Below are 22,993 nucleotides of genomic sequence, written 5' to 3' on the forward strand. Positions count from 1 at the left end.
AGTCAGGCTGCCACTGTGGTCTGTGCAGACTGTAATGCCAAGAAGGTGTGCTTTCTGTATTACAGAATCACAGAATCACAGAATCATCTAGGTTGGAAGGGACCTTGAAGATCATCCAGTCCAACCATTCACCTAGCACTGACAGATCCCAACTACACCATATCTCTCAGCGCTATGTCAGCCCGACTCTTGAACACCTCCAGGGATGGGGACTCCACCACCTCCCTGGGCAGCCCATTCCAATGCCTAACAACCCGTTCTGTAAAGAAATACTTCCTAATATCCAGTCTAAACCTTCCCTGGCACAACTTGAGGCCATTACCTCTTGTCCTATCACTTGTTACTTGGTTAAAGAGACTCATCCCCAGCTTTCTGCAACCTCCTTTCAGGTAGCTGTAGAGGGCGATGAGGTCTCCCCTCAGCCTCCTCTTCTCCAGACTAAACAGCCCCAGTTCCCTCAGCCGCTCCTCGTACAACATGTGCTCCAGACCCTGCACCAGCTTTGTTGCCCTTCTCTGGACACGCTCGAGTAATTCAATGTCCTTTTTGTAGTGAGGGGCCCAAAACTGAACACAGTAATCGAGGTGCAGCCTCACCAGTGCCGAGTACAGGGGTAAGATCACTTCCCTGTCCCTGCTGGCCACGCTATTTCTGATGCAAGCCAGGATGCCATTGGCCTAACTCAGGCTGAAAAGAGGAGGGCAATGCTTCTGCTAGCACCTCACATCCAAAAAGAACAGAAACAGACTTTGGATCTTCTGATCTTACTGAAAATATGCTAGTGAGAGTAGTAGTAAGAATAATTATTCTCATAATAAGCATTATTGCCATATATAATATGATATATTTTTATATATTATATATGAAATATTATAAAATAATATTAATACATAGGGATAAGAAGGGGATATGAGTTACCCAGGACCAGAGAGGCCCACAGGGGCATATTCACGGGTAATGCAAAGCCTCTCACAATTCACCAACTTTTGTCAGAACCTTGCTTTTAGCAATGCAAACAAGAATGATGCATGACCAACATTCTTCTACCTGCCGTGTTCCTTCCAAGCATAGCTCTGAGAAAAGGGATATGCATTGTGATAGGGATATGAATTGTGATGTGAACATCACCTTTCTCTTTGTAGATGGTGTATAAAAAATATTAGCCCCAGCAGTTCAAGCTGAAACTAAGGATTCAAACACAAATGTTGGTAAAGTCAGATCCACTGAGGTCTTGCAAGCTGCATATGGCTATTTTGGATTGAAAATGTAGCTCTGTCAGAATTTCCTTGCCCTATGGAGCTCTGGCACATGGTAGCACGTGCCAGTACAGCCAGACAGGCCAGCAGAGAGATGTGCTCTGCTCCTTCCCCTCTGGGTGCAGCTGCAGGTAATTCTAGAGGGCTAGCAAGGCTTCAGGTGGGCTGCTGAAAGGTGACATCTGGCAGTGTGATGTTGCTTTGGTTAATACTGACTTATTCCTGACAAAATGCACGACTGGTTCATGATTAGCCTAGGGCCCTCTTACACTGCTATTGTGGCAATGTACTAGAACTCAAGCTCACAATATGCTGCAATTTTTATTCTAATAAGAAGCAAGTCCTCCTCCAAAGTGGTGTAATTGCAGCATGTCTCACCAGTAATATGACAGAATAATGCTTGAAACCTGGCAAAGCAGCACTTACTGGAGATTTTCTTTTGGAGGGGGAGATGCATCAACCTGAATTTAGTATTACACATTTCTGAGTTAGCAGAAGGGTTACAGGGGTTTAGTTAGTCTTAAAGTAATATTTCTTTCGGAAAAGGAATAGCTGAGACTTTTTTTTTTTTTTTTTTTAAATCCCCACCTAGATACTGCACTAAATGGTTGGCTCCTCCAAAGTTTGTGATGGCTCTTGTATAGGGCACGCCATCTCTTGACAACTCCCCTGTAAGATGGCCTCAAGGCTGTGGCCTGGTCATTGAAAAAAACAGATTTCGCTAACAGCTAAATCTGTAATATAGTCTCCCGAGGCATGTAATCTGGCTTTCCAGTCTTGCATGGACATGAGTTCATAGCATCATCCTATTAAGAAAAACATGTTGACAATGCTAAATCCTATTTGGATGACTGAGAAGCAGGATTATACAACTCACTGGAACAAATAACAAAATGTACTTGCTCAATCGCATTCATACAGAGATTAATACCATTGCCTTTTATCTAGGTTTGTACAGTGCCTAATCAAAGTACCCCCCAATTCTGATTAAAGACTTTGCATTCTGCAGTCCTATGAAAAACAACAGACAAGGCAGCTTGCTGTAGTGTCTGTGCAACAGTACCACCAGTCAGGATGCCTGGCTGCTTTCATGGCAGTGCCAATGACTTGTGAGGCCTTGGGAAGAAGTGACATTTGTGCCTCTCTGCTCTTCTGCATGTGCCGTCTGTCTGTGTGCAGGTGAGGCAGGACAACAACTGTCTACCCAAGTCACGGCTGAGCCTTCACCAAGCCTTGCCAAGGACAAGAAAATAAAATGTTTCAGGTCAAAGAGCCACAGGTTTAAAACAGATTTTGTCTAGTATTTCACTGATATTTTTACTATAAATATGGGTTATAAACATGTCATGTGGCATTAAGCCTATTCAAATAAGTACTATTCCACTGTATTATAGCTTTATGTTTTGAGTAGTTAGCAAAAGTTCCTGGGCCAGAATGTCTCATAGCAACTCTCCTTTCCCTCTCCTAATAGATGCCAGGTCTCATTGCCCAGACTGTCGGGTTTTGTATGTGCCTCAGCCATGTGAGGCAGACTGAGGGGTCCTGCAGCACATCCTGGTTTGCTGACATGTCTGCTAAGGGGTTTACATGCCTCACCATCTTCTAGCCCTGTTCTCTCTGGTTTCTCTTTTCTCACTGCTATTCTTTCTCATTCACATTTTTCCCTATGCACCTTCTCATGATTCCAGGGCTGCTGAGTCTTGCCTACTCCCAGGGCCCATCAGCTGCCAGTAGTGCTTCAAGCTGCTTCCTTTCTAAGCCACTTTCCTTCCTAAAATGACCTTGCCCATGGTGACCTGGTATGCTACCCACATGTATGAATGAAGCGGCTAAGAGTGGAAGTCATTCTTAGGTTTTCAGGGCATGTTGGCTTTCACATGTGTTCCTTACAGATCTGTTTGAAAGTGAGCTGTGACCATGCCACACTGAGCAGCTTGGCCCAGCCACATGGACTGCTCATTGGCAAGAGCTACACAGGGAGAAAAGGATCACCTGACCATTCTGCCTTTCTCCAAATATTTTCTAATAACAACTAGCAATGACCAAGAACAAGAAGGAAAATAACACACAAACTTTCTGTCCCAAATGATAGGTGTTTGGGGATTTTTCTTTTTCTTTTGGAAAATGAAAAAATTAGACATCCCTTGCCTTCTGATCTCATGTCCTAGCTGAAGTGTTTAAGAACCAGCTGTATTTCATGGTTAAAACCATAACTGGGAATAATTACTGGAGGGGGGTGGGCAGGGAGCAAGGTTTCACCTATAGAAGCATATCATGATTCAGTGTGTCACATGAATCCTCCCAGGACATGACTATTTTTATTCCTGCAACAGCCAATATCTCTTGACTGCCTTTTTGCTGCTTCCCAGGGAATAGAAACATGTGGTATGGCCAGTCTGCAGTTATTTAGGCAAATGTATTCAACAACCTTTGTGTTAAGCTCATTTATTTTCTAATTTATCATCCTTCCTACTGTGGCAGGTGTTAATTTATCAGTGCTATTGTACAAGTTCACTGATACTTGTACTGGTGTCTGGTACTTGTCAGTGTGACAAAAGTACACAAAATAAAAGAGATTTAGTTGAAATCTGGTCCTTTTAACAACACAGGAAGATTCAGATACTATAGCCCCCACTCTGTTCTCCTGGCAGTTCTTGTTACTTGCCAGTTAATAAAACATCTTGTCTCTCCTTTGCTGCTATGTGAAAGGCCCATGTACAATGAGTGGACACAAACTTACTCGACATAGTAGGAGCAGTTCAGCTGGTAAGACTGGTCAATCAGAATGAAACAAACGGAACCATTTTTTAAAAAATTTTTATTTAAAAATCTAGTGCCTTTCAGTTCTATTTATCTTTATCTTAAATAGTAAGAAGAGCTGGCAAACACCTTAGCCTGATTCCACAGCTGCCTCCTAAAGCAGAAGGTTATTTTCAGGTCTAAGAAAGAACATTATGGCCCAAGTATGAACACGGGATATAAAGCCGGAACAGGCTTCCCCTAAGTTGTTTACCAGATGTTATAAAACTCAGTGATTATAGTTAGAAATAGAATCCACACCTTGGCTCATGCCTTCAGTTTTGGCTCAGAGTGGGAGTTCTGGTTTAATTCCTACCAAGTGTTTTAAGAGAGTTGGCTGATGTTTAACTCCTGGTGAGTTTTGAAACAACAAGGAAGTTTCAAAGGACTGCAGGGAAAAAAGAAGAGCAAAAGTGGTAAATGAACTCCAGGATGATATCAGTCCTGAGCATAACAACTGAATGGCTGTTACAAGACACAGATAAAGTAAATAATGTGAGCAACACCAGTCAAAAAGGTTTTAAAAAAAATCACCATGATAACTTGATAAGAAAAAAAGAGACATTCTGATTGTGGTTGAGTGAGATAAAGGTGTTGGTTTAAAAGACTTCTGTAAGCTCCCTGGCTTTGTTCTGCATGACATTTTGACCAAGAAATTAGAACACTACAAAATTACATGTGTTTACAAAATGGCTAACTGGCAGATCTGAAAATGTAATTAGAAGTGAGGACTCCTTGCAAGGCAGGTGTTTCTAATGCAAGGATCATTTTTGATATTGTGTTATTAACTTATTTCTTTCAGTTATCTGAAAGAAAACATAAAATCTTTCCTCCTAAAGCTTGACCAACTACAGCCGGGGAACTTGTGAATAATAAAGCAGTGGTTTACTGTAACAAAGTGATCTGCATTGCTCGACAAGGTAGAGGTAGGCAAGCAGATGTAGTCAAGCAGTATACTTTTCAGCATGGGTAACAGAACATCTCTGTTCAGAAAATGCAGACTCTTACTTAAAGGTGAGTCTTATCGGGGAATCAGTGTTGCTGAAAAACCTTCATACCTTCTCCTAGACAAACAGCTGCCTGTAATTTCTCACAGCGACAGTGTAGCCAAAACTAGTGTAATATCACTGCCTATAAAGAGTGGAAATCTCAAGTGTAAGTATAGTGAGCCTTTACTGCAGTTGCCTTTGACAGATGGATGGTTGCTGCTGGAATTATATATCCTGCTCTAAAACTTTGCTACTCAAGAAGCATTTATAAATTGGGTGGGATGTAGAGAAGATCCATAGGAACGATGAAGTCTGGAAAACACTCTTCATGGTGACAGATTTAAGGAGCTAAATGTACTTAGTTACTCAAAAGGATGGTTAAGAAGTAACTTTATTCTAGTTTACAAGCACCTACAGAAGAAGAGAAAATAAACAATACAGTTTGTCAAACAAAGATTTACCAAGACTGGACAAATTAATCCTAAAAGAAAGGCATATGTTCCTCATAGCAAGGTAAGTCAGCCTTTGAAACAGTTTAGTGAGAAGTGGGATGTAAATAAATAAGGTTTGGACATCTAAACCCTTTCCCCCCAACTCTGTAAAACAGCAGTGAATGGAGAGAAGACTTACAGAAAAAACAGGTATGTAACTGCAGCAGTTTATTCTTGCTGTGTCTATGGAATTCTGAGATACGTGTCAGTAATCATGGATCACCTATCATCTTCTGTGAAATTTCATTTTTTCTCAATTTTTGCTGCCATTGTTAACTGATGTAATCGCAGAGTTTTGGCCAGTGCAATACAAAGGGATACGAGGACAGTTACTCACAATGTTTGCATCTATGGGCCAAATACCACAGTCTGCACTGGTGATAGTTTGTCTGCTGTGGGGACTGCTTGTTTTGGCATTTCAGAGCAAACAAGACCATTCCTTCAGCAGAAACCAGTGGCAAGTGAGGCTCAAGTGCTTAGATTTGATTTCAGATGCTCTTTGCCATGCTAGCCATCATTATGAAAAGCCTATGTTGGCACATTAATCTAGAGCACATGGGTGTTTTTTAAGCCCTAAGCTCTGGTTCAGCATTATTGGTTTTCAACAGTATTGAAATGCCACAACACTATCAAGTGAGGGGATAGCAGCAATTTTATAGGGAAAGAAAAGTCTGTGAAATGTCAGATATGCTCAGGAAACATTGCTGAGCGACACTGTCTGTTGTTGTTTGCCATGTTGTTTTTTAATCCCATGCTAAATTCTGCACATGTGGGTGCTCACGCTGACATTAACAGAAATTTCTTCAGGAGGAAGGCGAGAAGGAATAAGCTCTCTGTAATAAGCCACTCAGTCCAGCAATATTGAACTGCTTGAAATCTTTGACTGTAACCCACATCTGCTGTGACTGGTTCTGCCTTACTAACAAATTAATGGACATCAGTGGAGCTGACAGCACTTGACACAATTCCTTCATAGAGCGCATCAAAATAAAGAAAGAACACATTCTCTTCTCTTATTTGAGCAAAGACCAAATTTAACATTTGTTTTACTTATGTAGGGGAAGTAGTCTATTTTAGTGAGTATAAATAAGATATATTCCAATGGTGAGGTTCACAGCCCGGTAACTACCACCTGTTCTTAACCTCTAAGTACTCACAACTTCCTGCATAAGCAAGTAAGAGCAAACTCTGACACTTAGAGCATCTCCCATTCTTGCAGCCTGTTTCTCATCTAAAGCATGTCTCAGCACATTTCTGATACAAAAGGCCAGACCTTCCTCCCTTCCTTGTGTCAGTACAGATTTACAAAGGTAATTTATACTGTGAAAAGGTGGTCCAACAGAAGAATATATCCAGCATTAGTGCTTTCGATTTTTTTTAAGATTCTAAAAATTACTAAAAATTGGTCAAACCTCTTTAGCCAAGCTACAGATTTTTGTGTCTTACCTGAAGCTGAGAGACAGCAGGTGGAGGGATGCTCAGTTGTCAACTCTCCTTTATGCCAAGGAGCAATCAAAAACTTTTTCTAGAATTTCTATTACTGGCAAACAAAATTTCCTACAGCTAAGTCACTTGTTATTTGAACTGATTCTATATTTTGTGGTGAAAAGATATTGTTGGTAAGACCAGAAATAGAAGTCATAACATCTGTCTGCAGATCACTGACAGGAACGCACAAGCCTCTAGAGGGATAACGGCACTTTTTTTTACACTGATACTGCACGAAGGTATTCAAGGAGGAAAGGAATTCCAGAAGTTGGAATACAAGAGAAATGTCAAGATGCTTCATCCCTGTTTAAAGTACTGATTGATGGCTGACATATGTTGTTTTCTCCTTTGGCAGCGGAGTAGGAATGCAAAGTTAAAACAGTCAGTGCACAATTGTTATGACAAGACTCCTGCTCTCTGCATCCTCCAGTAGCTCCCACTACCTTCTTCCTCCCCTTTTATGAATACTCCTTTCAACAGCATTGGCTCTGAAATTGATGGGAAGGATGGTTTTGTGATTAAAGCACTGTGATAGGACTTAGAAAACTATCATTTAATTCCCAGCTCTACAACAGGCTCCAGTGTGATCACAGGTATGTTAATTAATCTCTGGTGTCTTAATTTCTTCCCTGAAGAGGATGATAGCACACATTTACTCTGTTCTAGCTGGCACATCATTTTGGGTGGATATCCCCAGGAGATGATCTTTAAACTGTGCAGTGGCTACCATAAAGGAACTCAGATCCTAAATGGAGCTGCTAGCATAGCGTAGAATTCAAAGTGTGAGAAAAAGAATTTATGAACCAGACTAGTTGTTTAATCATTGATAGCTGAATGATGCAGTGTAGTCATACATTTGATATTCCCTTCACTGCAGCTCCCTTGTAACGGTCATATACACATTTATTTTTTACAGACTGCAAAATTTATTATTAAAAACCATCTCACTAATGCTCCATAAACTTGCAATGATAGAAAATTGATGTTTGCATATATAAACACATTAATTTCCACTGATTGCTAAATGATCTATTCAATTGCCTAAGATTAGTGACAACTAAGATCCTATATCTGTAAGGATAAAATTATGTTTATATAATTGACTGTATAGATTATTCACACAAGCTGTAGATAAAATGCTGCAATTCTGTATGTCTTTGCACTGTCTGGAGAAACAACTTGTTCTTTTTCACAGGTGTTATGGTCTTGAAAGTCACAAAGCAACTTCATTTGAAACTGGTTAAAACCTGAATGGAAATTATTATTTTGACTAATGTCTGTCTCATGCAGAGAATTAGAAAGTGAAAAACACAGATTATAAAAAGACCACTATGTGCCATATCTAAGCACTTAAGTACTCTGCTGGTACAGAGAAAAATAAAATTCCTCTTAAAGAAAGCTACTATTCCTTTTTTCAATTACTAAACTATGTGTTTCTGCACACACTTGTATGTGCATTTGGGTTTCATATTATAAAAATGAGTCACAACACGTGGAGTAATTATATGATCACCACTCCGTAAAAGGCGAACAAGAAACAGTCACATGGTCTCATGTACTTACATATAATATTACAGGTAGTATAATATTACTTGTAATTCCTTTTGGGTAAATGTATGTACTGTACTCCTAAAAGAGCAAGGGGATTGTGCAGAACACGCGATTGTCAGAATAGCTCATCTTGCCATCGTAAGCGGTTGACCTTGGCTTGGTAATCAAATCATAGCTCAACAGAGAGGAGAAGGAATTGCTTTGTCTTAAGACCAAGATCATGGAGACCTAAAGGTGTGCCCAGAGAGCCAGATTTACTTTAGGTCTTCATTCAGGAGCTTCGTTAACTTGAGCAGAATGAGCCTGACGCACCTGGCCACTTCCTACCACAGCTTCACCATGCTGGTGTGCTTATTTTGCTGGACTGCTAATGGAAGCAGAGCAGATACTGCAAAACTAGGAGAATAACAATACATGAGAGGAGGCCTTGGTGGAGTCGATCTCATTCCTGGAATGGGAGAATAGGAAGGGAATGAGGGCAGGGTGCCCTGGACCACCACGCTTCCCTGGAGTGGTGGACTGAGTCTGTGATGGAGCCAAAGAGCTGAAATTTAGTAAGGGATTTTCAGAACTGCAGGGCCAACTAACGATTTGGGTGGCTCATCTTCCTGTATGAAGTGTAGCTTACCTTTATGGATTCCCCTGTTTAAGGCTGGTTTTGATTAATCTTTCATGAGTGTTAAGTTTTTCCTAGTTTCCTGCCAGCTCTTCTGGGACAGCTTCATATTCACATCAGCCAAGGTTTCTGCTCCTCTTACTGAGCTGATCAGTCTCAGGAGATCTGACTCAAACTTGGGCTCTGTGAATCTGGGGCAGAGCATCATAGTATCATGGAAATAATGGTTGGAAGAGACTTCTAGAGCTGGCCATGGGAACACCGTCTTATGTTTCCAAGGTCTAAGAATGTAATTCAGCTCCTTATTCTTAATTAATTGTTAATTATTAATCCCTAATAACTAAGAAATTTGGAAGACTTACTGGGTGCCACTGGTATGTTTAAGTCTCAGGCTCAAGGCTGTATAAATAAATAAATAAGGTATCTGACTTCAAACAAAATTATTTTGAATTTTCTCCTTTTTTTGAAATCATAATGGATTTTTTTTTTTCCCCTGGAACTTTCACATTTCTATTGGAACAGAAATTCTTCTATTTGATTGTTAAGACACTCTTCTGAAACCTGGTCACTGGCGTGTTCAGCAGCACATCTTATGTCCTTTCCATACTCGTTAGATGCTCTTTCTAGCAAATGTGGCTTCTGCTTAGAATAAGAAATGTAAATATCCTCTTAGTCAGACATTTTCCACACTGGAATGGCCAAGGAATCACTGTTTTCACAGTAGTTTCATAAGTAATACTGCTCTCATGACTTTTAAAACATCTCTGCTTAATTTTATCTCCAGAAGAACACTTATGATGATGAAATATATCTTCCATATTCTTGATCTCTGATGCATCTCCAGCTAATATATCTAGTTTTAAGGCAGGGGACAGATACATGTTTCCATCCTTTGATGAGAGCTGAAAAATGGATCATAATTCTTAGTATGAGAACACCAGAGATGCAGTCTTACTGCTACAACAAAGCCAGCTCCTTGTTGGAGAGAAAGGACTGCTCAGGAGGCTTAGTGTTAGCTGTTTCTCCCTAACTTTTGTCATAAGTTTGTGCAATTCAAACAGCATTTCAGATGTTACTCTGACAGTAAAAAGACGCAACTATTATTTCACCCTGGGATCCAGTGAGAGGATGTGTGGGAATGGTTCAAAGCTGGGCCAGGGAGGTTTAGACTGGACATTAGGAAGCATTTCTTTACTGAGAGGGTGGTCAAACACTGGCACAGGTGTCCTAGGGAGGTGGCTGATGCCCCAAGCTTGTCAGTATTTAAGAGGCATTTGGGCAATGCTCTTAACTTGGCCAGCCCTGAATTGGTCAGGCAGTTAGACTAGATGATTGTTGTAGGTCCCTTCCAACTGAAATAGTTCAGTTCTATTCTATTCTATTCTATTCTATTCTATTCTATTCTATTCTATTCTATTCTATTCTATTCTATTCTATTCTATTCTATTCTATTCTATTCTATTCTATTCTATTCTATTCTCACAAACGGATGAAAGCTGGCACTTGTAATGCTTTATAAACCATATTTAAAGGTCATTAAAATATTCTTTTTATAGGAAACCCAGCTAATTCAGTGACACAACCCAACTGCAATATTGGTATCTTCATGAAATATATCTAAACCAGCAAAAAGCCCAATGAAGCACCAAATTTAAAACAGTGCCCTTCTAAACACTAGAACTGAAAATCCAAGATATTCCTGAAGACATTCAGAAGAAAGTTGTATACATTGCACGTCTCCCACTTTGCCTATACAGTTCTTAATCTGAAGTGCAACAGTACAGACAGTTTGTGAAATGGTGCATTTTCAGATTGTCAAAAAAGCTAATTACTTACAGTGTTTTATCTGCAGTGCATTTATTCTTAAAATGAAATAAAGTATTGCACACTGTATTTTCTTCTGTCTTTTCAGAGCTGATCTTTGTAGCTGTTTGAGTTTTTCTCTTTAACAGGTTTGTATATGTCTGCATCACCACCGAGTGACCTGAATTTTCTTCTTGCAACCTACCATTGAAACACGTGATATCCAACACAGATCATACATTTGGAAAACGAGGCTATACCTATCTGAGTGTATGGACTGAGAACAGGTAAGAAATTATACTGCATCAGAATGTGTATCTGTCAAGCTCTGATAAATTTCAAGGTTTTAAAAGCACACCACATTTAGTAACTAGTAATAGCAATAGTGGGAGATTGTTGTGGGAGAAAATTTTACATGAAAAGAAGAAAATGCTGTAATCTTGTACTAAGAAGAAAATTAGTTTTGCCCTATTATTCTAGTAGGCTGGCAAAACAGCCTTCATTTATTTTGTGTCTTTGAATATACAAATGATAAACAGAAGCCTATTTTTGTAGGCATAAAGTCATTTTATACTGCTCAAATTATTTGCACATCAACCCATTAGCAGCAACTGTACCTCCATTCTGCTACTGCCCTACTTAACACTTCTGAAGACATAAGTTCTGATGCACCTTTTCATCATGACTTATAAATTTTGAGTTTTATCCATTGAGGGATAAAACTTCTTTTGCCAAGACAGACATTTCTGGAGCTAACCTGTCAGAAAAAGGACTTAGCTGGTACATAGTATCTATTAGTGAAGATAAATATTAAACTACAAAGGTGCTTTGCATTTCCTCAGTGGTCTACTGACAAAAATGATATTGGGTCCTCACTTTCTCTGACTGAGAATCTCATGTTATGGCTTCTGTGTGCACCAGGAGCCTTGTACTCAATGTGGGCTTCTAAATTAACAGCAGCTCCACCCAACAGTACAATCCTGCTTAGCTGTGTAAGATGAATACCCTCCTAAGAAAGCATTATAAGAAACACAGATAATGTTTCCCTCTGATACATCATCTAGGAAAACTTGCTATTGTAGCTAACACAGATAGCTGAACAACTTCTGTGTCCTCTTGATCTTCTCAAGTAGGTGAGATTCTACTCATGTACTTCTATGCCAGGATCACCTCTCTGTCAAACTAACATTTTCAGAAAGCTTTCTGTGGCACTTCTTTCTGTTACTACAGCATTGTCTTCATAAAGTGATTTATCAAAGATACTAATTTTAAAATTATTATATAAAAGCACTGGAAAAAGAAAAACATAGTGCTAAGCATGAGGAGTTAAAAAACAAAGAGAAGGGAATATTGATTGTGATGTGTTATGATCCTGAACTTGTTCTCTCGCTCTTCTGTACTGAAGATCTCATATGATACATCTTTTTCTGAATCTTTACAGGCAAGAGTTATGTTTGCCTTCTTGGCTTTTGTATATCTTGCATCCCACCATTGCCTTTGAGCTATCTTTGCTTCCAAGTCCGTTATACCCTGATCAGAGCAATAGCCTACTGTAGATCTTTGATACACGGTTCCAACTATCCATGCACTGTGGAAAAATAAAAGCTTTCTTTTTACCATCTTTTTAAATTTAATTTTAAAATGGGGGGTTTCTGGGTAGAAAGGGATTGTGCTTCCTTGTCCGTAACTATCAAACAGAGAAGCAGCCTGGTGAATGAAGGAAACTAAACTCACAACCTGGTGAATGAAGGAAACTAAACATATTCCAAAGTGAATTCTCTGTTTCCAGGGAAAGGGATGAAGGTATTGTTTTTCATCAATCTTCCTTTCAGAAAAGGAAGGGCAGGAGAGACTCTGCCTACACACTGGGGACTGCGGGTTTCAGCCAAGAGGTGGCGTTAAGGTGCAGTGCAATGTTCGCTTACCAAACCCCATTCATGCCTCAAAACCTGTTTTAACTGTAGTATGCCTGATGCCCAGAGATACACGAAGCAGTTAAGGAAATGAAAAATACGGTGTAGATTAGCAAGGAATTCAAAGGGATGGTGATCTGAGTTTAGTCTGGAAAACTAAAGCAATTTATGCCTCCAACAACCATGTTGCTTGAAGTATGTGTATGAGTCCCACGGTCTGCAAGATACCATGTATCTGTGCAAACATGAACCAAATGCTAGACACAGCTATTAAGTTAGATATTAGATTATATATTAGATACTAGATACTATTAACCACAGTGATGCACATTTTTGGCATGTATATGCCTCTTCAGAACACCTTCATCATAAAAGAAGACAAGTATTTCCAAATCAAACAAATGGAGTCAGACCTATTTTCAAACCAAACCAAACCAAACCAAACCAAACCAAACCAAACCAAGACAAAACAAAACAAAACTACTCACATTTAACACTGGTATGCAAACTCTTTGGTGCAGATGAATCAACAGCAGCTGTATTAAGAAAATGAAGGTTCAGTCCAATAATATCCACTAATACCACAAATAATCATATCAAAATGAATAGAGATGAAACTGATCATCCTAAGGTGTTGAATTCCCTGTGGGAATGTGGTATCAGTCTGCATAATATTAGCATTATTAATAATGCAGATCTACAAACCACCAAATCCCATTGTTTCTCTAGTGATATATACTATTTTCTTCTTATTTCCTATTATCTTTGCAAATGGTCAGCTCTCCAAAGCTAGCATAGCTTAAATGTAGTGAAGTTAGTTGAGTCACACCAGGTATAACACCCACTGCAATTACACCAACTGAGGATTTGATCCCTTGTCTTTATCTGGGTAAAAGTATAAGATAAGTGCCTCAGCAGTGCTGCTGTTGGTTCAGTATCAAGCCTGGGTCTGAATTTTGTGGCTTTCGCCCATCTCTACTTAAGTATAGAAATAAGAGCCAGTACAGCTACATTTATTAACCTTCATTTTAGTTTACTATTTAAGATAAGGTGTACTAATTTTGTATTGGCATCTACTGCTATCCAGAAAGTTTCTACTTCAGGGATGAGTAGTACAGCTGCTATCAGCCAGGGTAAATAACCAAGTAATGCTCTAAGAGTGAGATTCAAGTTGTCCCTAGGCTCAAGGTCATCAGTTCTTCATCATCTTTCTAGCAATAGGGGTTATTTGATCATACAATTACATAGGCAGTTTCATACACAGAATTTTCTGTATTTTGGTCATTTGTTTTCATTGTAAAAGGTTAAATCAAGTGAGCTTCAAGGAACTGTCACTCTACTGCTGCACAGTCTTCATTAAGTCATGGGTCCATACAGGGGATTGTGTAGATGTTAATGGAAGTGTATGTCTGATTGTATATACCTGGATATAACTGAGGTAAATGGGGAAATACTATTTTTATGTGGAGGGAAAAGCAATCACCTCGGAGAAGTTCAATATTCCATTTTCATTTGAAGGACACTGACTCCATTTCCATCCAAGATGCTTCTGTGATTACTGCCAAATGTCACAACAAATTGGAGTTTGTACAAGTGCTCCAAACGAAGTTTCAGACATGCAGGGCTAGCTACTGTCTGGAGTGAGGCCAAATAGGTTGTATTTAAAAAAGCAGCTGTATTTCAAAAAGATTGGAGAATATTTAGAAGGATACTGGAGAAGGCCTTTAGACAACCCTGACTAGATTTTTCAGAGGCACAAAATTCTATCAGCTTCTCTAAGGATGTACAGAACATGTGGCAAGTCAGCACTTCAGAGTATCAAGGTATATACAGAAGAGACCCTTGATATCCTGAAATACTGCAGTTTTTGATATGCATGCAAAAGTTTAGATCTACAAGGAAAACTTGTAGAAATGATGAGGCACTATAATAAGTAAAATAAGTGTTTTAATATTAAAGATTCCTGCTCTAGTACGCTCCAAATCTGACTTTTGAGAACTGTAACTTCAGATGGTGAAACACCTAAGAATTATAAATTTTAGCCACTGGAAATTTTGATTAGTAACTACTGTGAGAAGGTCTTTCCAGCTTGACTGAATTCTGCTACAGATAAGAAGGACTGACATTTGAAAAAAAAGAAAATTGAAACCTGCTTGGGAACAAAGCATTCGGCTCCTTTTATGCCAAGAATATCTTCTGTGTATTTTCTTCTAAGCTTTAAGAATGTAATAGACAAGAGGACTGCAAAACACCTTTGTTTTCTTCCTTTTATTTTTTGATCTTTGCTCCCTCATTTAGGCTTCACCAGCTGAGAATAAAACAAATTTCAATTATATATGGCAGTCTTTGCTGCTCTTAATTGGTCCTGATGCTTCTGTATATTTATGAGCAATGCACTAGGCAGTGAATTCTAAAGTCCTTAGAGTTCACTGTTTCTGTGACATTAGCCATGCAAAAGCAAAAGTCACTTAAGGACAAAAGTATGCAGCAGCAAGCCAGCCTCCAGCTCCCAGTATGAGTGGGATGGTCGTGAACCATAGCACAGTGGAGGTCATTAAACTTTTAAATAGTGGTTCTGATATCATCATAAAAAGATGTGCTACATTTGAGCTAGGTAGTTTAAGATGAAGCCCTTGGCACTGCAAATTGATGAAAGCATTGGTCTCTGGGCAAAAAATGCAGCAGAAATCTCAACTATTTTTCAACAGCTGTGTGTTATTATAAAGCTCACTGCATGTTACCAGTGAATTGTTTGGGTAGAAAGCCTTGGGAGCCCAAGGACTGGAAGTCTGGCAGTAACCTAACTATGGCTATGACCATTCAACTCCAGTTTTCATCTGCACCTGAAGCACCAGAAAGTTCACACAGCTCCAGACAACTGATGGAGGACATTTTTATTCCAAATTATCTTTCTAGCAGTTTGCAGCTTTTTACAGGAGGGAGAGTATTTGAAGAGTGCTCTCAAGCATGACTGCATGCTAATGGACTTCCCTCTAGGTTATTTAGTTCCGATACTGTAGCTTTCTAAACATCAAAGCTGTAACCTCACTGTTACTCTCCAGTGGTTTCTCCCAATTAAACAAATACCTGCCCTAGTTCTCATTTTACCTTTCCTTTTAGCCAACTGCCATACACATCTAAACAGAAACCATTATTAAAATAACACAGGGGAATTGAATAGTATTTCCCTTCCTAACATGAACTTGTCATTTTGTGGAACAGTTTGACTATGTAGACAGTTACGCCTCTCAACAGTTAGGATTGCTTCTCCTAAGACAAGGTTACAGTTCCGATCAAGTGTTCTACATATCTCCTCTTTTAGGGCACACCATGTTATGCCTCACTTTTAAATTCTCCTACACCTGCTGAGTTAGTGACAGGGAAAGGGAGGAAAGAAAAGGGAAGAAATTCAGCAGCCAGTCAAAACTAAGGGCATCCAGCATACCCTTGACTATGATTTAATCTTTCAGCTACATAGATATTGTTGTCATTAAAGACTGTATATACCTTTGGCAGACATCAGTTTCTTGTAATGAGCAGCCATGTGATCTTGAATGATGTACTGGTTGGAGAGCTTGCAGGAAGTTCCAGGAGAAAAAGCTGCAAGAGGGAAAAATCTTTGTTCATTCAACAGGGCAAGAAATGTCTCAGGCAAAAATAGCTCTGGAAAGATTTTAATATTTATTCTCTCCTGCTTGCAATAAAATCAAGTTGATATTCACTCATTTATTTAAAAAAGTAAGGGTAACACAAAATGTAACATGAAAAAGTGGTAAATTATTCTCATTTTGCATGTTTTTGAATATCTGAGAATTATGGCTTGCAATAAGTAATGTATGAGCCTTGGATATTACAGACTTCTGGAGAATAATAGAGGATCTCAGTGTTTAATATCTGATATAATAAAAAGCATTCATATTTTGAAAGATTTAATACTAGAGAGTAGGACAATGTACTGTAAAAACAGCATATGAATATCCTACCTCTTGGTGACACCAGGCCTAACTCTAGTACTCTGTAGTGAGGAAAATGGACTGGATACACACAAAGACAGACGTAGGGCCAGAAAAGTAGCCAGAACGTGGAACAGAAATGTGTTACGCACAGAGTGTCCATGGCACTCCTTTGAATCTCTAACCCACAAGACTTCTCAGGTTAGAAAGAATTTGTCTACAGAGGCAAATTCTTTACAGAGACATAAGTTCATTAGCCCAGGAAAAAAAGTCAGGAAGCAGATAAGCATTTACTTATTTTAAATTTTAACCTGGTAGAGTGGCTGGGAGAGATCATTTTCTTTCAACCTGTTTCCAGACAAAAATATTATTTCTGGATTCCTTCTGAAATCATCAGACAGGATATGTAGATAGAAAGTTGCTAGCAAATGACCTTTAAAAATAAACAGAATACTGGAGATCAGAAACCTAACGTGCCTTTGACCTTCCATCCACAGACCCAGAATAGCCCTTACACTGAGATGATCAGCCTATCCAACCTATTCAGATTTGGCTTTCTGACACAATGAAGTAAATGATTGTTTCGTCGTTCATGTCCCCAGTGTACAATTTCAGTTAATGACTTAGTTTCAAAATTTTTACTGTGTTTTGAAAGAGTAGGAGATATTGGGTTGAGAGTCTGGGAATCAATCCTTCTAACCTTGGTTTGGCTGCTTTCTTGCTGTGTTGCTTTTTCTTGTCTAAATCTCTTGCCTACCAAGTGAGACAGTGCTACAAACTGTTTTTCACTGCCAAGGAGTTTGACTACATTCAATTTATTGTGTCATCTTTTGAACAGGCACCATAAGAAAGAGCAGGACAGAACATCTAATGCCATATTAGTTGCTTCATTTAGTATTATTTACTACTGGGGTCCTGCAAGTCACTAAAAGCCTGCCAGAAGGGCATTGGTGTGAAGACCCGCTTTCAACAGCCTGTCCAGGAGCAGCATCACATCCCAACATGACCAGCTGCAAAAAGGTGGCGTTCCTTCAGCTCCAGGACCATCCATTCTGATTGTTCATTGAACACGTAGGCACAGCCAGAGTGTTTACACCATGACACAAAGAGGTGCAGAGACATCAACAGAAATAATGACTATGTTTGCTATAAAGCAATGGAGAACTTGGTGCAAAATGATGACCAAACTGCATTTATCTCGTCTCAGTTAAATTTAGCATGAGTAGTACGGGTATCACGATGAAATCTGATACTTTAAGCAGACAAATATAAAGCTCATGGAATTTCTAATCATGAACTTTTACCATGTGACCAACTTCAATCGGGGAAGCCACTTATGGCTGTCAGTACCATACTTAAGAAATCAAATAGTTAAAATCAGTACTATTCTGTTTCAAAGCTTGTATGTCTTGAGATCAGTAGTTGTTCACTTCCACAACTTTGAAAACTTTTTTTTTTTCATGAATTTTGCCAATCGTGCTGTAACCTCCTGCTGGCAAAAGCAACTGGAACAAGCTCTTCATTAATATCCAGCACCATCTCTAACTGGTGTTAAGTGGGGCTGCTCTACTGAGTTCAAGGAATGGCAGTGCCTTAAACCACAGCAGCTAGAGGCTCTTGTCACGAAGGAAAAGAAAATAGTATTGGGAAATGCCCCAAATTTTTCCCTGATTGGCAGTGACAGCCTGATTTCAATATACGCAGTGAAAAAGACAACATGACAGAAGAACAATGTGATAATCCAAACAATACCTCAGGATTAAAAAGGGATGGAAAATCCATTTATAAAAAGAACATTCTTCTCGAAATGAATTACCGCCTCAAATTTGAAATGCTGAAGATATACAAGGCACTAGTATTTTAATCTAATTTTTTGTCTTTCATAAAATCTAACTCTATCTTGTGTCCAGAAAATTGCTAACATTGTGCAATAAGCAGCATTGTGGTTATTCCTATGTAAGGAAAAAAAAAAAGCAAATTCTTTTCTTTGCCAGAGACTTTCTGTTGAACTTTGGCAAGTCATTTTGTGTTTCTGTGTCTCAATCTCTCTGAAAAGAGGACATGAAAAAAACACATAAATTTCTCAAAAGAGATATTTTAGGGATAAAAAAAATAAAACGAGGAGTTTTAGCGGGTGCTCATCTAAGTATTTCCCACCCCTAGAGAGGGTGATCTTATTTAAGCTCACTGGAAGGTTCACACTTTTTAACAGATTTTTCTTTTGTTTTGTTTTACATCTTTGAATAGCTTCAAATTGAGGGAAATGTTAAATAGAAATTTTCCAGGAATTTTAAGTATGTTATGAGGCTCTGTTGATGGGGCAAACACATGTCAGGTCAAAGTGAAACAGACCTTTTGTGTGCTGTAAAGACAGGCAGAGTTCTCAAGCCCATGTTTGAACAGAATCAAACTTGTGCATTTTCTGCTGTCTTACATAGATCTCATTTACGTGCAACATTTAACAAATTGCTTTATCCAAGTTTTCAACATTGCAGAGTTTCAACATTTTCTATATATGAGCACAGATCTACCTACAGAAAGTTGTCTTCTTTTGAAAATCTTTCGAAACTCTGAGTACTGCTGTACTTTCAAGACATTTACATCTTGCTTCTATATATAAGGCAAGATCTCCAGGAAACACAGATGCAAAAACAAGCAATAAAGAACAGTGACAACTCCCTCAACACTGACTCTTTTTATTTCCTATTTTGTAATGACTTTCCTAGTAATTTATTACAGTCCTGAATGTGTAGTTGTATGCTGACTAATTTACCTAGTTTCCACTGATTGAATTGCAAGAGATTACTTCTGCAAATCATGTCTGGAGAATATATCATGTCCAGAGGTATAATGTCATATCATAAATCCAGTCGTAGCAGTATTAAAGTTTGACTGATACACAATGACAGTGATAAAACATGTCTTTTCCATGTAGCTGAAAAACAAAAATATGCTTTTGAAAAACACAAGAGGTGACTTTGCTCCTCACCAGACTACTAATTCAAAGCCACTACTTTTTGCCTCCTATAGGAGCAAGAACATATCAGCTATTTTACTCTTTAAAAGACTAGTATAACTGCAGTGCTGCTATACTGAAAATAGTTTATACCATTGCTAACTGCTAACTCCTACAAGTGGAAATTTCACAATGTGTGGACAAAGCTATGTGTGCTTATAATCAACAAATAAAAACTGTTCAGTGACAGTAAGCCTCAGAAGCTTAGAAATATTAAATTCTTATCTACCCTTCACATTACCGATAAGTGGGAACCATCTCTGCAATGCTTTGCCTTTTTTAAACTGATAGAAGTATCTATCTAGCACTGCAAGGAAAGAGCTATCTCGTACCATAAGCAGTAGTTCACAGTTACGGTCCTGCATCTGTTTGTATCTGTCTACTTTCTCATCTTGTATTTAGAGCCTAAATTTGGAGGGGAGAGGGACCACCTCTTTGCTCTGTGTTCATCTCATGCTTAACAAGGTGCAACATTTGGCCATGGCTATCTTCAGTGCAGATACTATATTAACCAATGAGATAATCTCTCAGCAGAGTGGCCCAGTCAATGGCTGACTAATGTTTTGCAGATCCTCTTCCATACGTTCAGCTGCATAGTTATCTCAAGCTGCTCCCCTTCTGGGTAAGTATTTCTGCCTATTTTCAGCTGCAGAAAGCACTGGCAGGCATTGAGCTTTAGCTTCTGCTCTGAGCATCTAACAGAGGTGTCTGTGCTTCTGTTCCCTTCAGAAAATACATATATATCACTTCATACAGGCAACTAGTATGACAGACTGCTGAGGTGGGGACACAGTAGATGTCCTTCTCTCAGTCCTTTGGGGTTCCTTTGAAAAGATGGGAAGAAGAGGATAGTAGGATAATACCCTCTGGGCCATGACATGCAGCATTCCCTATGTGCAGAGAGTGAAATGCCTCCAACTGCAGCTGGGCTTTGTCAAGGGAGAAACAAAAGACAAAAAGGACAAAAAAGGCACGTGGTGGTGGTGTGTTTGCCAGCATCTAGTTAAGGACTGAAAGTATATGGATCTGGAGAAGGTATGGTGGAACAGCATTTCCAAGACGGGAAGCTTCAGGCAGAACAGCTTTCTAGTAATTCTTCTACAGATGCTCAGCAAAGATCCTGACCAGGAAAGCTGCTTGCCTGAATTAAGAAGGTGAGATTTTTGTAAGAGCAGATATTAGAAACATTTATCTACTTTATATTGTTTCAGTAATAAAATATGTATTTTTAATAAACTTATAATATTCATGCTGTTATTCTAAAATTAGGGCACACAGGCTCCTCTCAAGTAATTTGAATACTTACGGCTACTTTTGAGACTCAAGTGTCCTCTGAAAGGTCCCATCATGGAGTACATAGGCATCATGGCTATCTGGGACCCTTGACAGGGAAGGAAAATGTATCGGTTACATATTATGGAAGCATTAAGAAACATGATTATCTTTCTGCAGGTCCTATGGGGATTACAGAAGAGTCATCTCCTGGCCAGAATGTTACACTACAACCAATACAGGTATGAAGACTATAAAGACGTAGTGAAGTTATGCAGGGAGAACATTAGGAGAGCCAAAGTGCAGCTAGAACTCAACTTGACTACAGCTGTTAAGGATAATAAAAAATGTTTCTATAAATTTGTTAACAGCAAAAGAAGGATTAGGGAAAATCTCCCTCCTTTATTGGATGCAGAGGGAAACATGGTAACTAAGGATGAGGAAAAGGCTGAGGTGCTCAACACCTACTTTGCCTCAGTCTTTAGCAGTGGAACTGGTTGTTCCCTGGACACCCAGCCTCATGAGCTGGGAGACGGGGAGGGGAAGCAGAATGAGGTCAGCACAGATGAAGAGGAGGTGGTCAGAGACCTGCTACACCACTTGGATGCACACAAGTCTGTGGGACCGGATGGGTTACACCCAAGAGTGCTGAAAGAGTTGGCAGATGTGCTCACCAAGCCGCTTTCCATGATTTAGCTGAAATCATGGCTAACTGGGGAGGTCCCAGTGGACTGGAGGGTGGCAAATGTGACACCCATCTACAAGAAAGGCAGAAAGGATGATCCAGGAAACTATAGACCTGTCAGTCTGACCTCGGTGCCAGGGAAGGTCATGGAGCAGGTCATCTCGGGTGCCATTAAAAGTCATATAATGGACAACCAGGGGATCAGGCCTAGTCAGCATGGGTTTATGAAAGGCACGTCCTGCCTGACAAAGCTGATCTCCTTCTATGACAAAATGACCCAACTATTGGACGAGGGAAAAGCTGTGGATATTATCTACCTGGATTTTCGAAAAGCATTCGACATAGTTCCCTGTAGGATTCTCATAGAAAAACTGGCTGCCCATAGCCTGGATGAGCGAACGGTCTGCTGGGTCAAGCACTGGCTGGATGGACGGTCCCAGAGAGTGGTGGTCAATGGAGCTAAATCCAGCTGGTGGCTGGTCACAAGTGGTGTTCCTCAGGGCTCGGTGTTGGGACCATTTCTGTTCAACGTCTTTATTGATGATCTTGATAGGGACATAGAGTGTATCATTAGTAAATTCGCAGATGACACCAAGTTAAGCGGGAATGTCGATCTGCACGAGTATAGGGAGGCTCTACAGAGGGACGTGGATAGGTTGGATCAGTGGGCCAACATTAACAGGATGAGTTTCAACAAAGCCAAGTGCCAGCTCCTGCACTTGGGCCACAACAACTCCTTGCATCGCTATAGGCTTGGGGAGGTGTGGCTGGAGAGCTGTCTGGAAGAGAAGGATCTGGGGGTTCTAATTGACAAGCAGCTGAACATGAGCTGGCAGTGTGTCCAGGTGGCCAAGAAAGCCAACGGCATCCTGGCTTGTACTAGAAACAGTGTGACCAGCAGAAGTAGGGAGGTGATAGTCCCCCTGTGCTCTGCACTGGTGAGGCCACACCTGGAGTATTGTGTCCAGTTTTGGGCACCTCAATACAAGAGAGATATCAAGGTACTGGAGCGAGTGCAGAGGAGGGCAACGAAGCTGGTGAAGGGCCTGGAGAACAAATCCTATGAGGAGAGATTGAGGGAGCTGGGACTGTTCAGTTTGAGGAGGAGAAGGCTAAGGGGAGACCTCATCACTCTCTACAGCTACCTGAAAGGACATTGTA

The 22,993-nt window shown here is 39.7% G+C and overlaps 1 protein-coding gene across 1 annotated transcript in view; it reads right to left on the bottom strand.

Moving 5' to 3' along the window:
* The window catches only part of LOC141941652 (spermatogenesis-associated protein 7 homolog), a 39,436-nt gene extending 18,194 nt beyond the window's left edge, over positions 1 to 21,242 (bottom strand). Inside the window, exons 1-3 of the mRNA XM_074864621.1 lie at positions 21,182 to 21,242; positions 16,414 to 16,506; positions 13,395 to 13,442 (exon numbers count right to left, since the gene is read on the bottom strand). Of these exons, the coding sequence (XP_074720722.1) occupies positions 13,395 to 13,442; positions 16,414 to 16,506; positions 21,182 to 21,242 (202 nt within the window). The remainder of the gene's footprint in view (positions 1 to 13,394; positions 13,443 to 16,413; positions 16,507 to 21,181) is intronic.
* Between the last annotated feature and the right edge of the window lie 1,751 nt (positions 21,243 to 22,993).

The sequence above is a fragment of the Strix uralensis genome, chromosome 3 (assembly GCF_047716275.1).
Source record: "Strix uralensis isolate ZFMK-TIS-50842 chromosome 3, bStrUra1, whole genome shotgun sequence".
Taxonomy (NCBI): Eukaryota; Metazoa; Chordata; class Aves; order Strigiformes; family Strigidae; genus Strix; species Strix uralensis.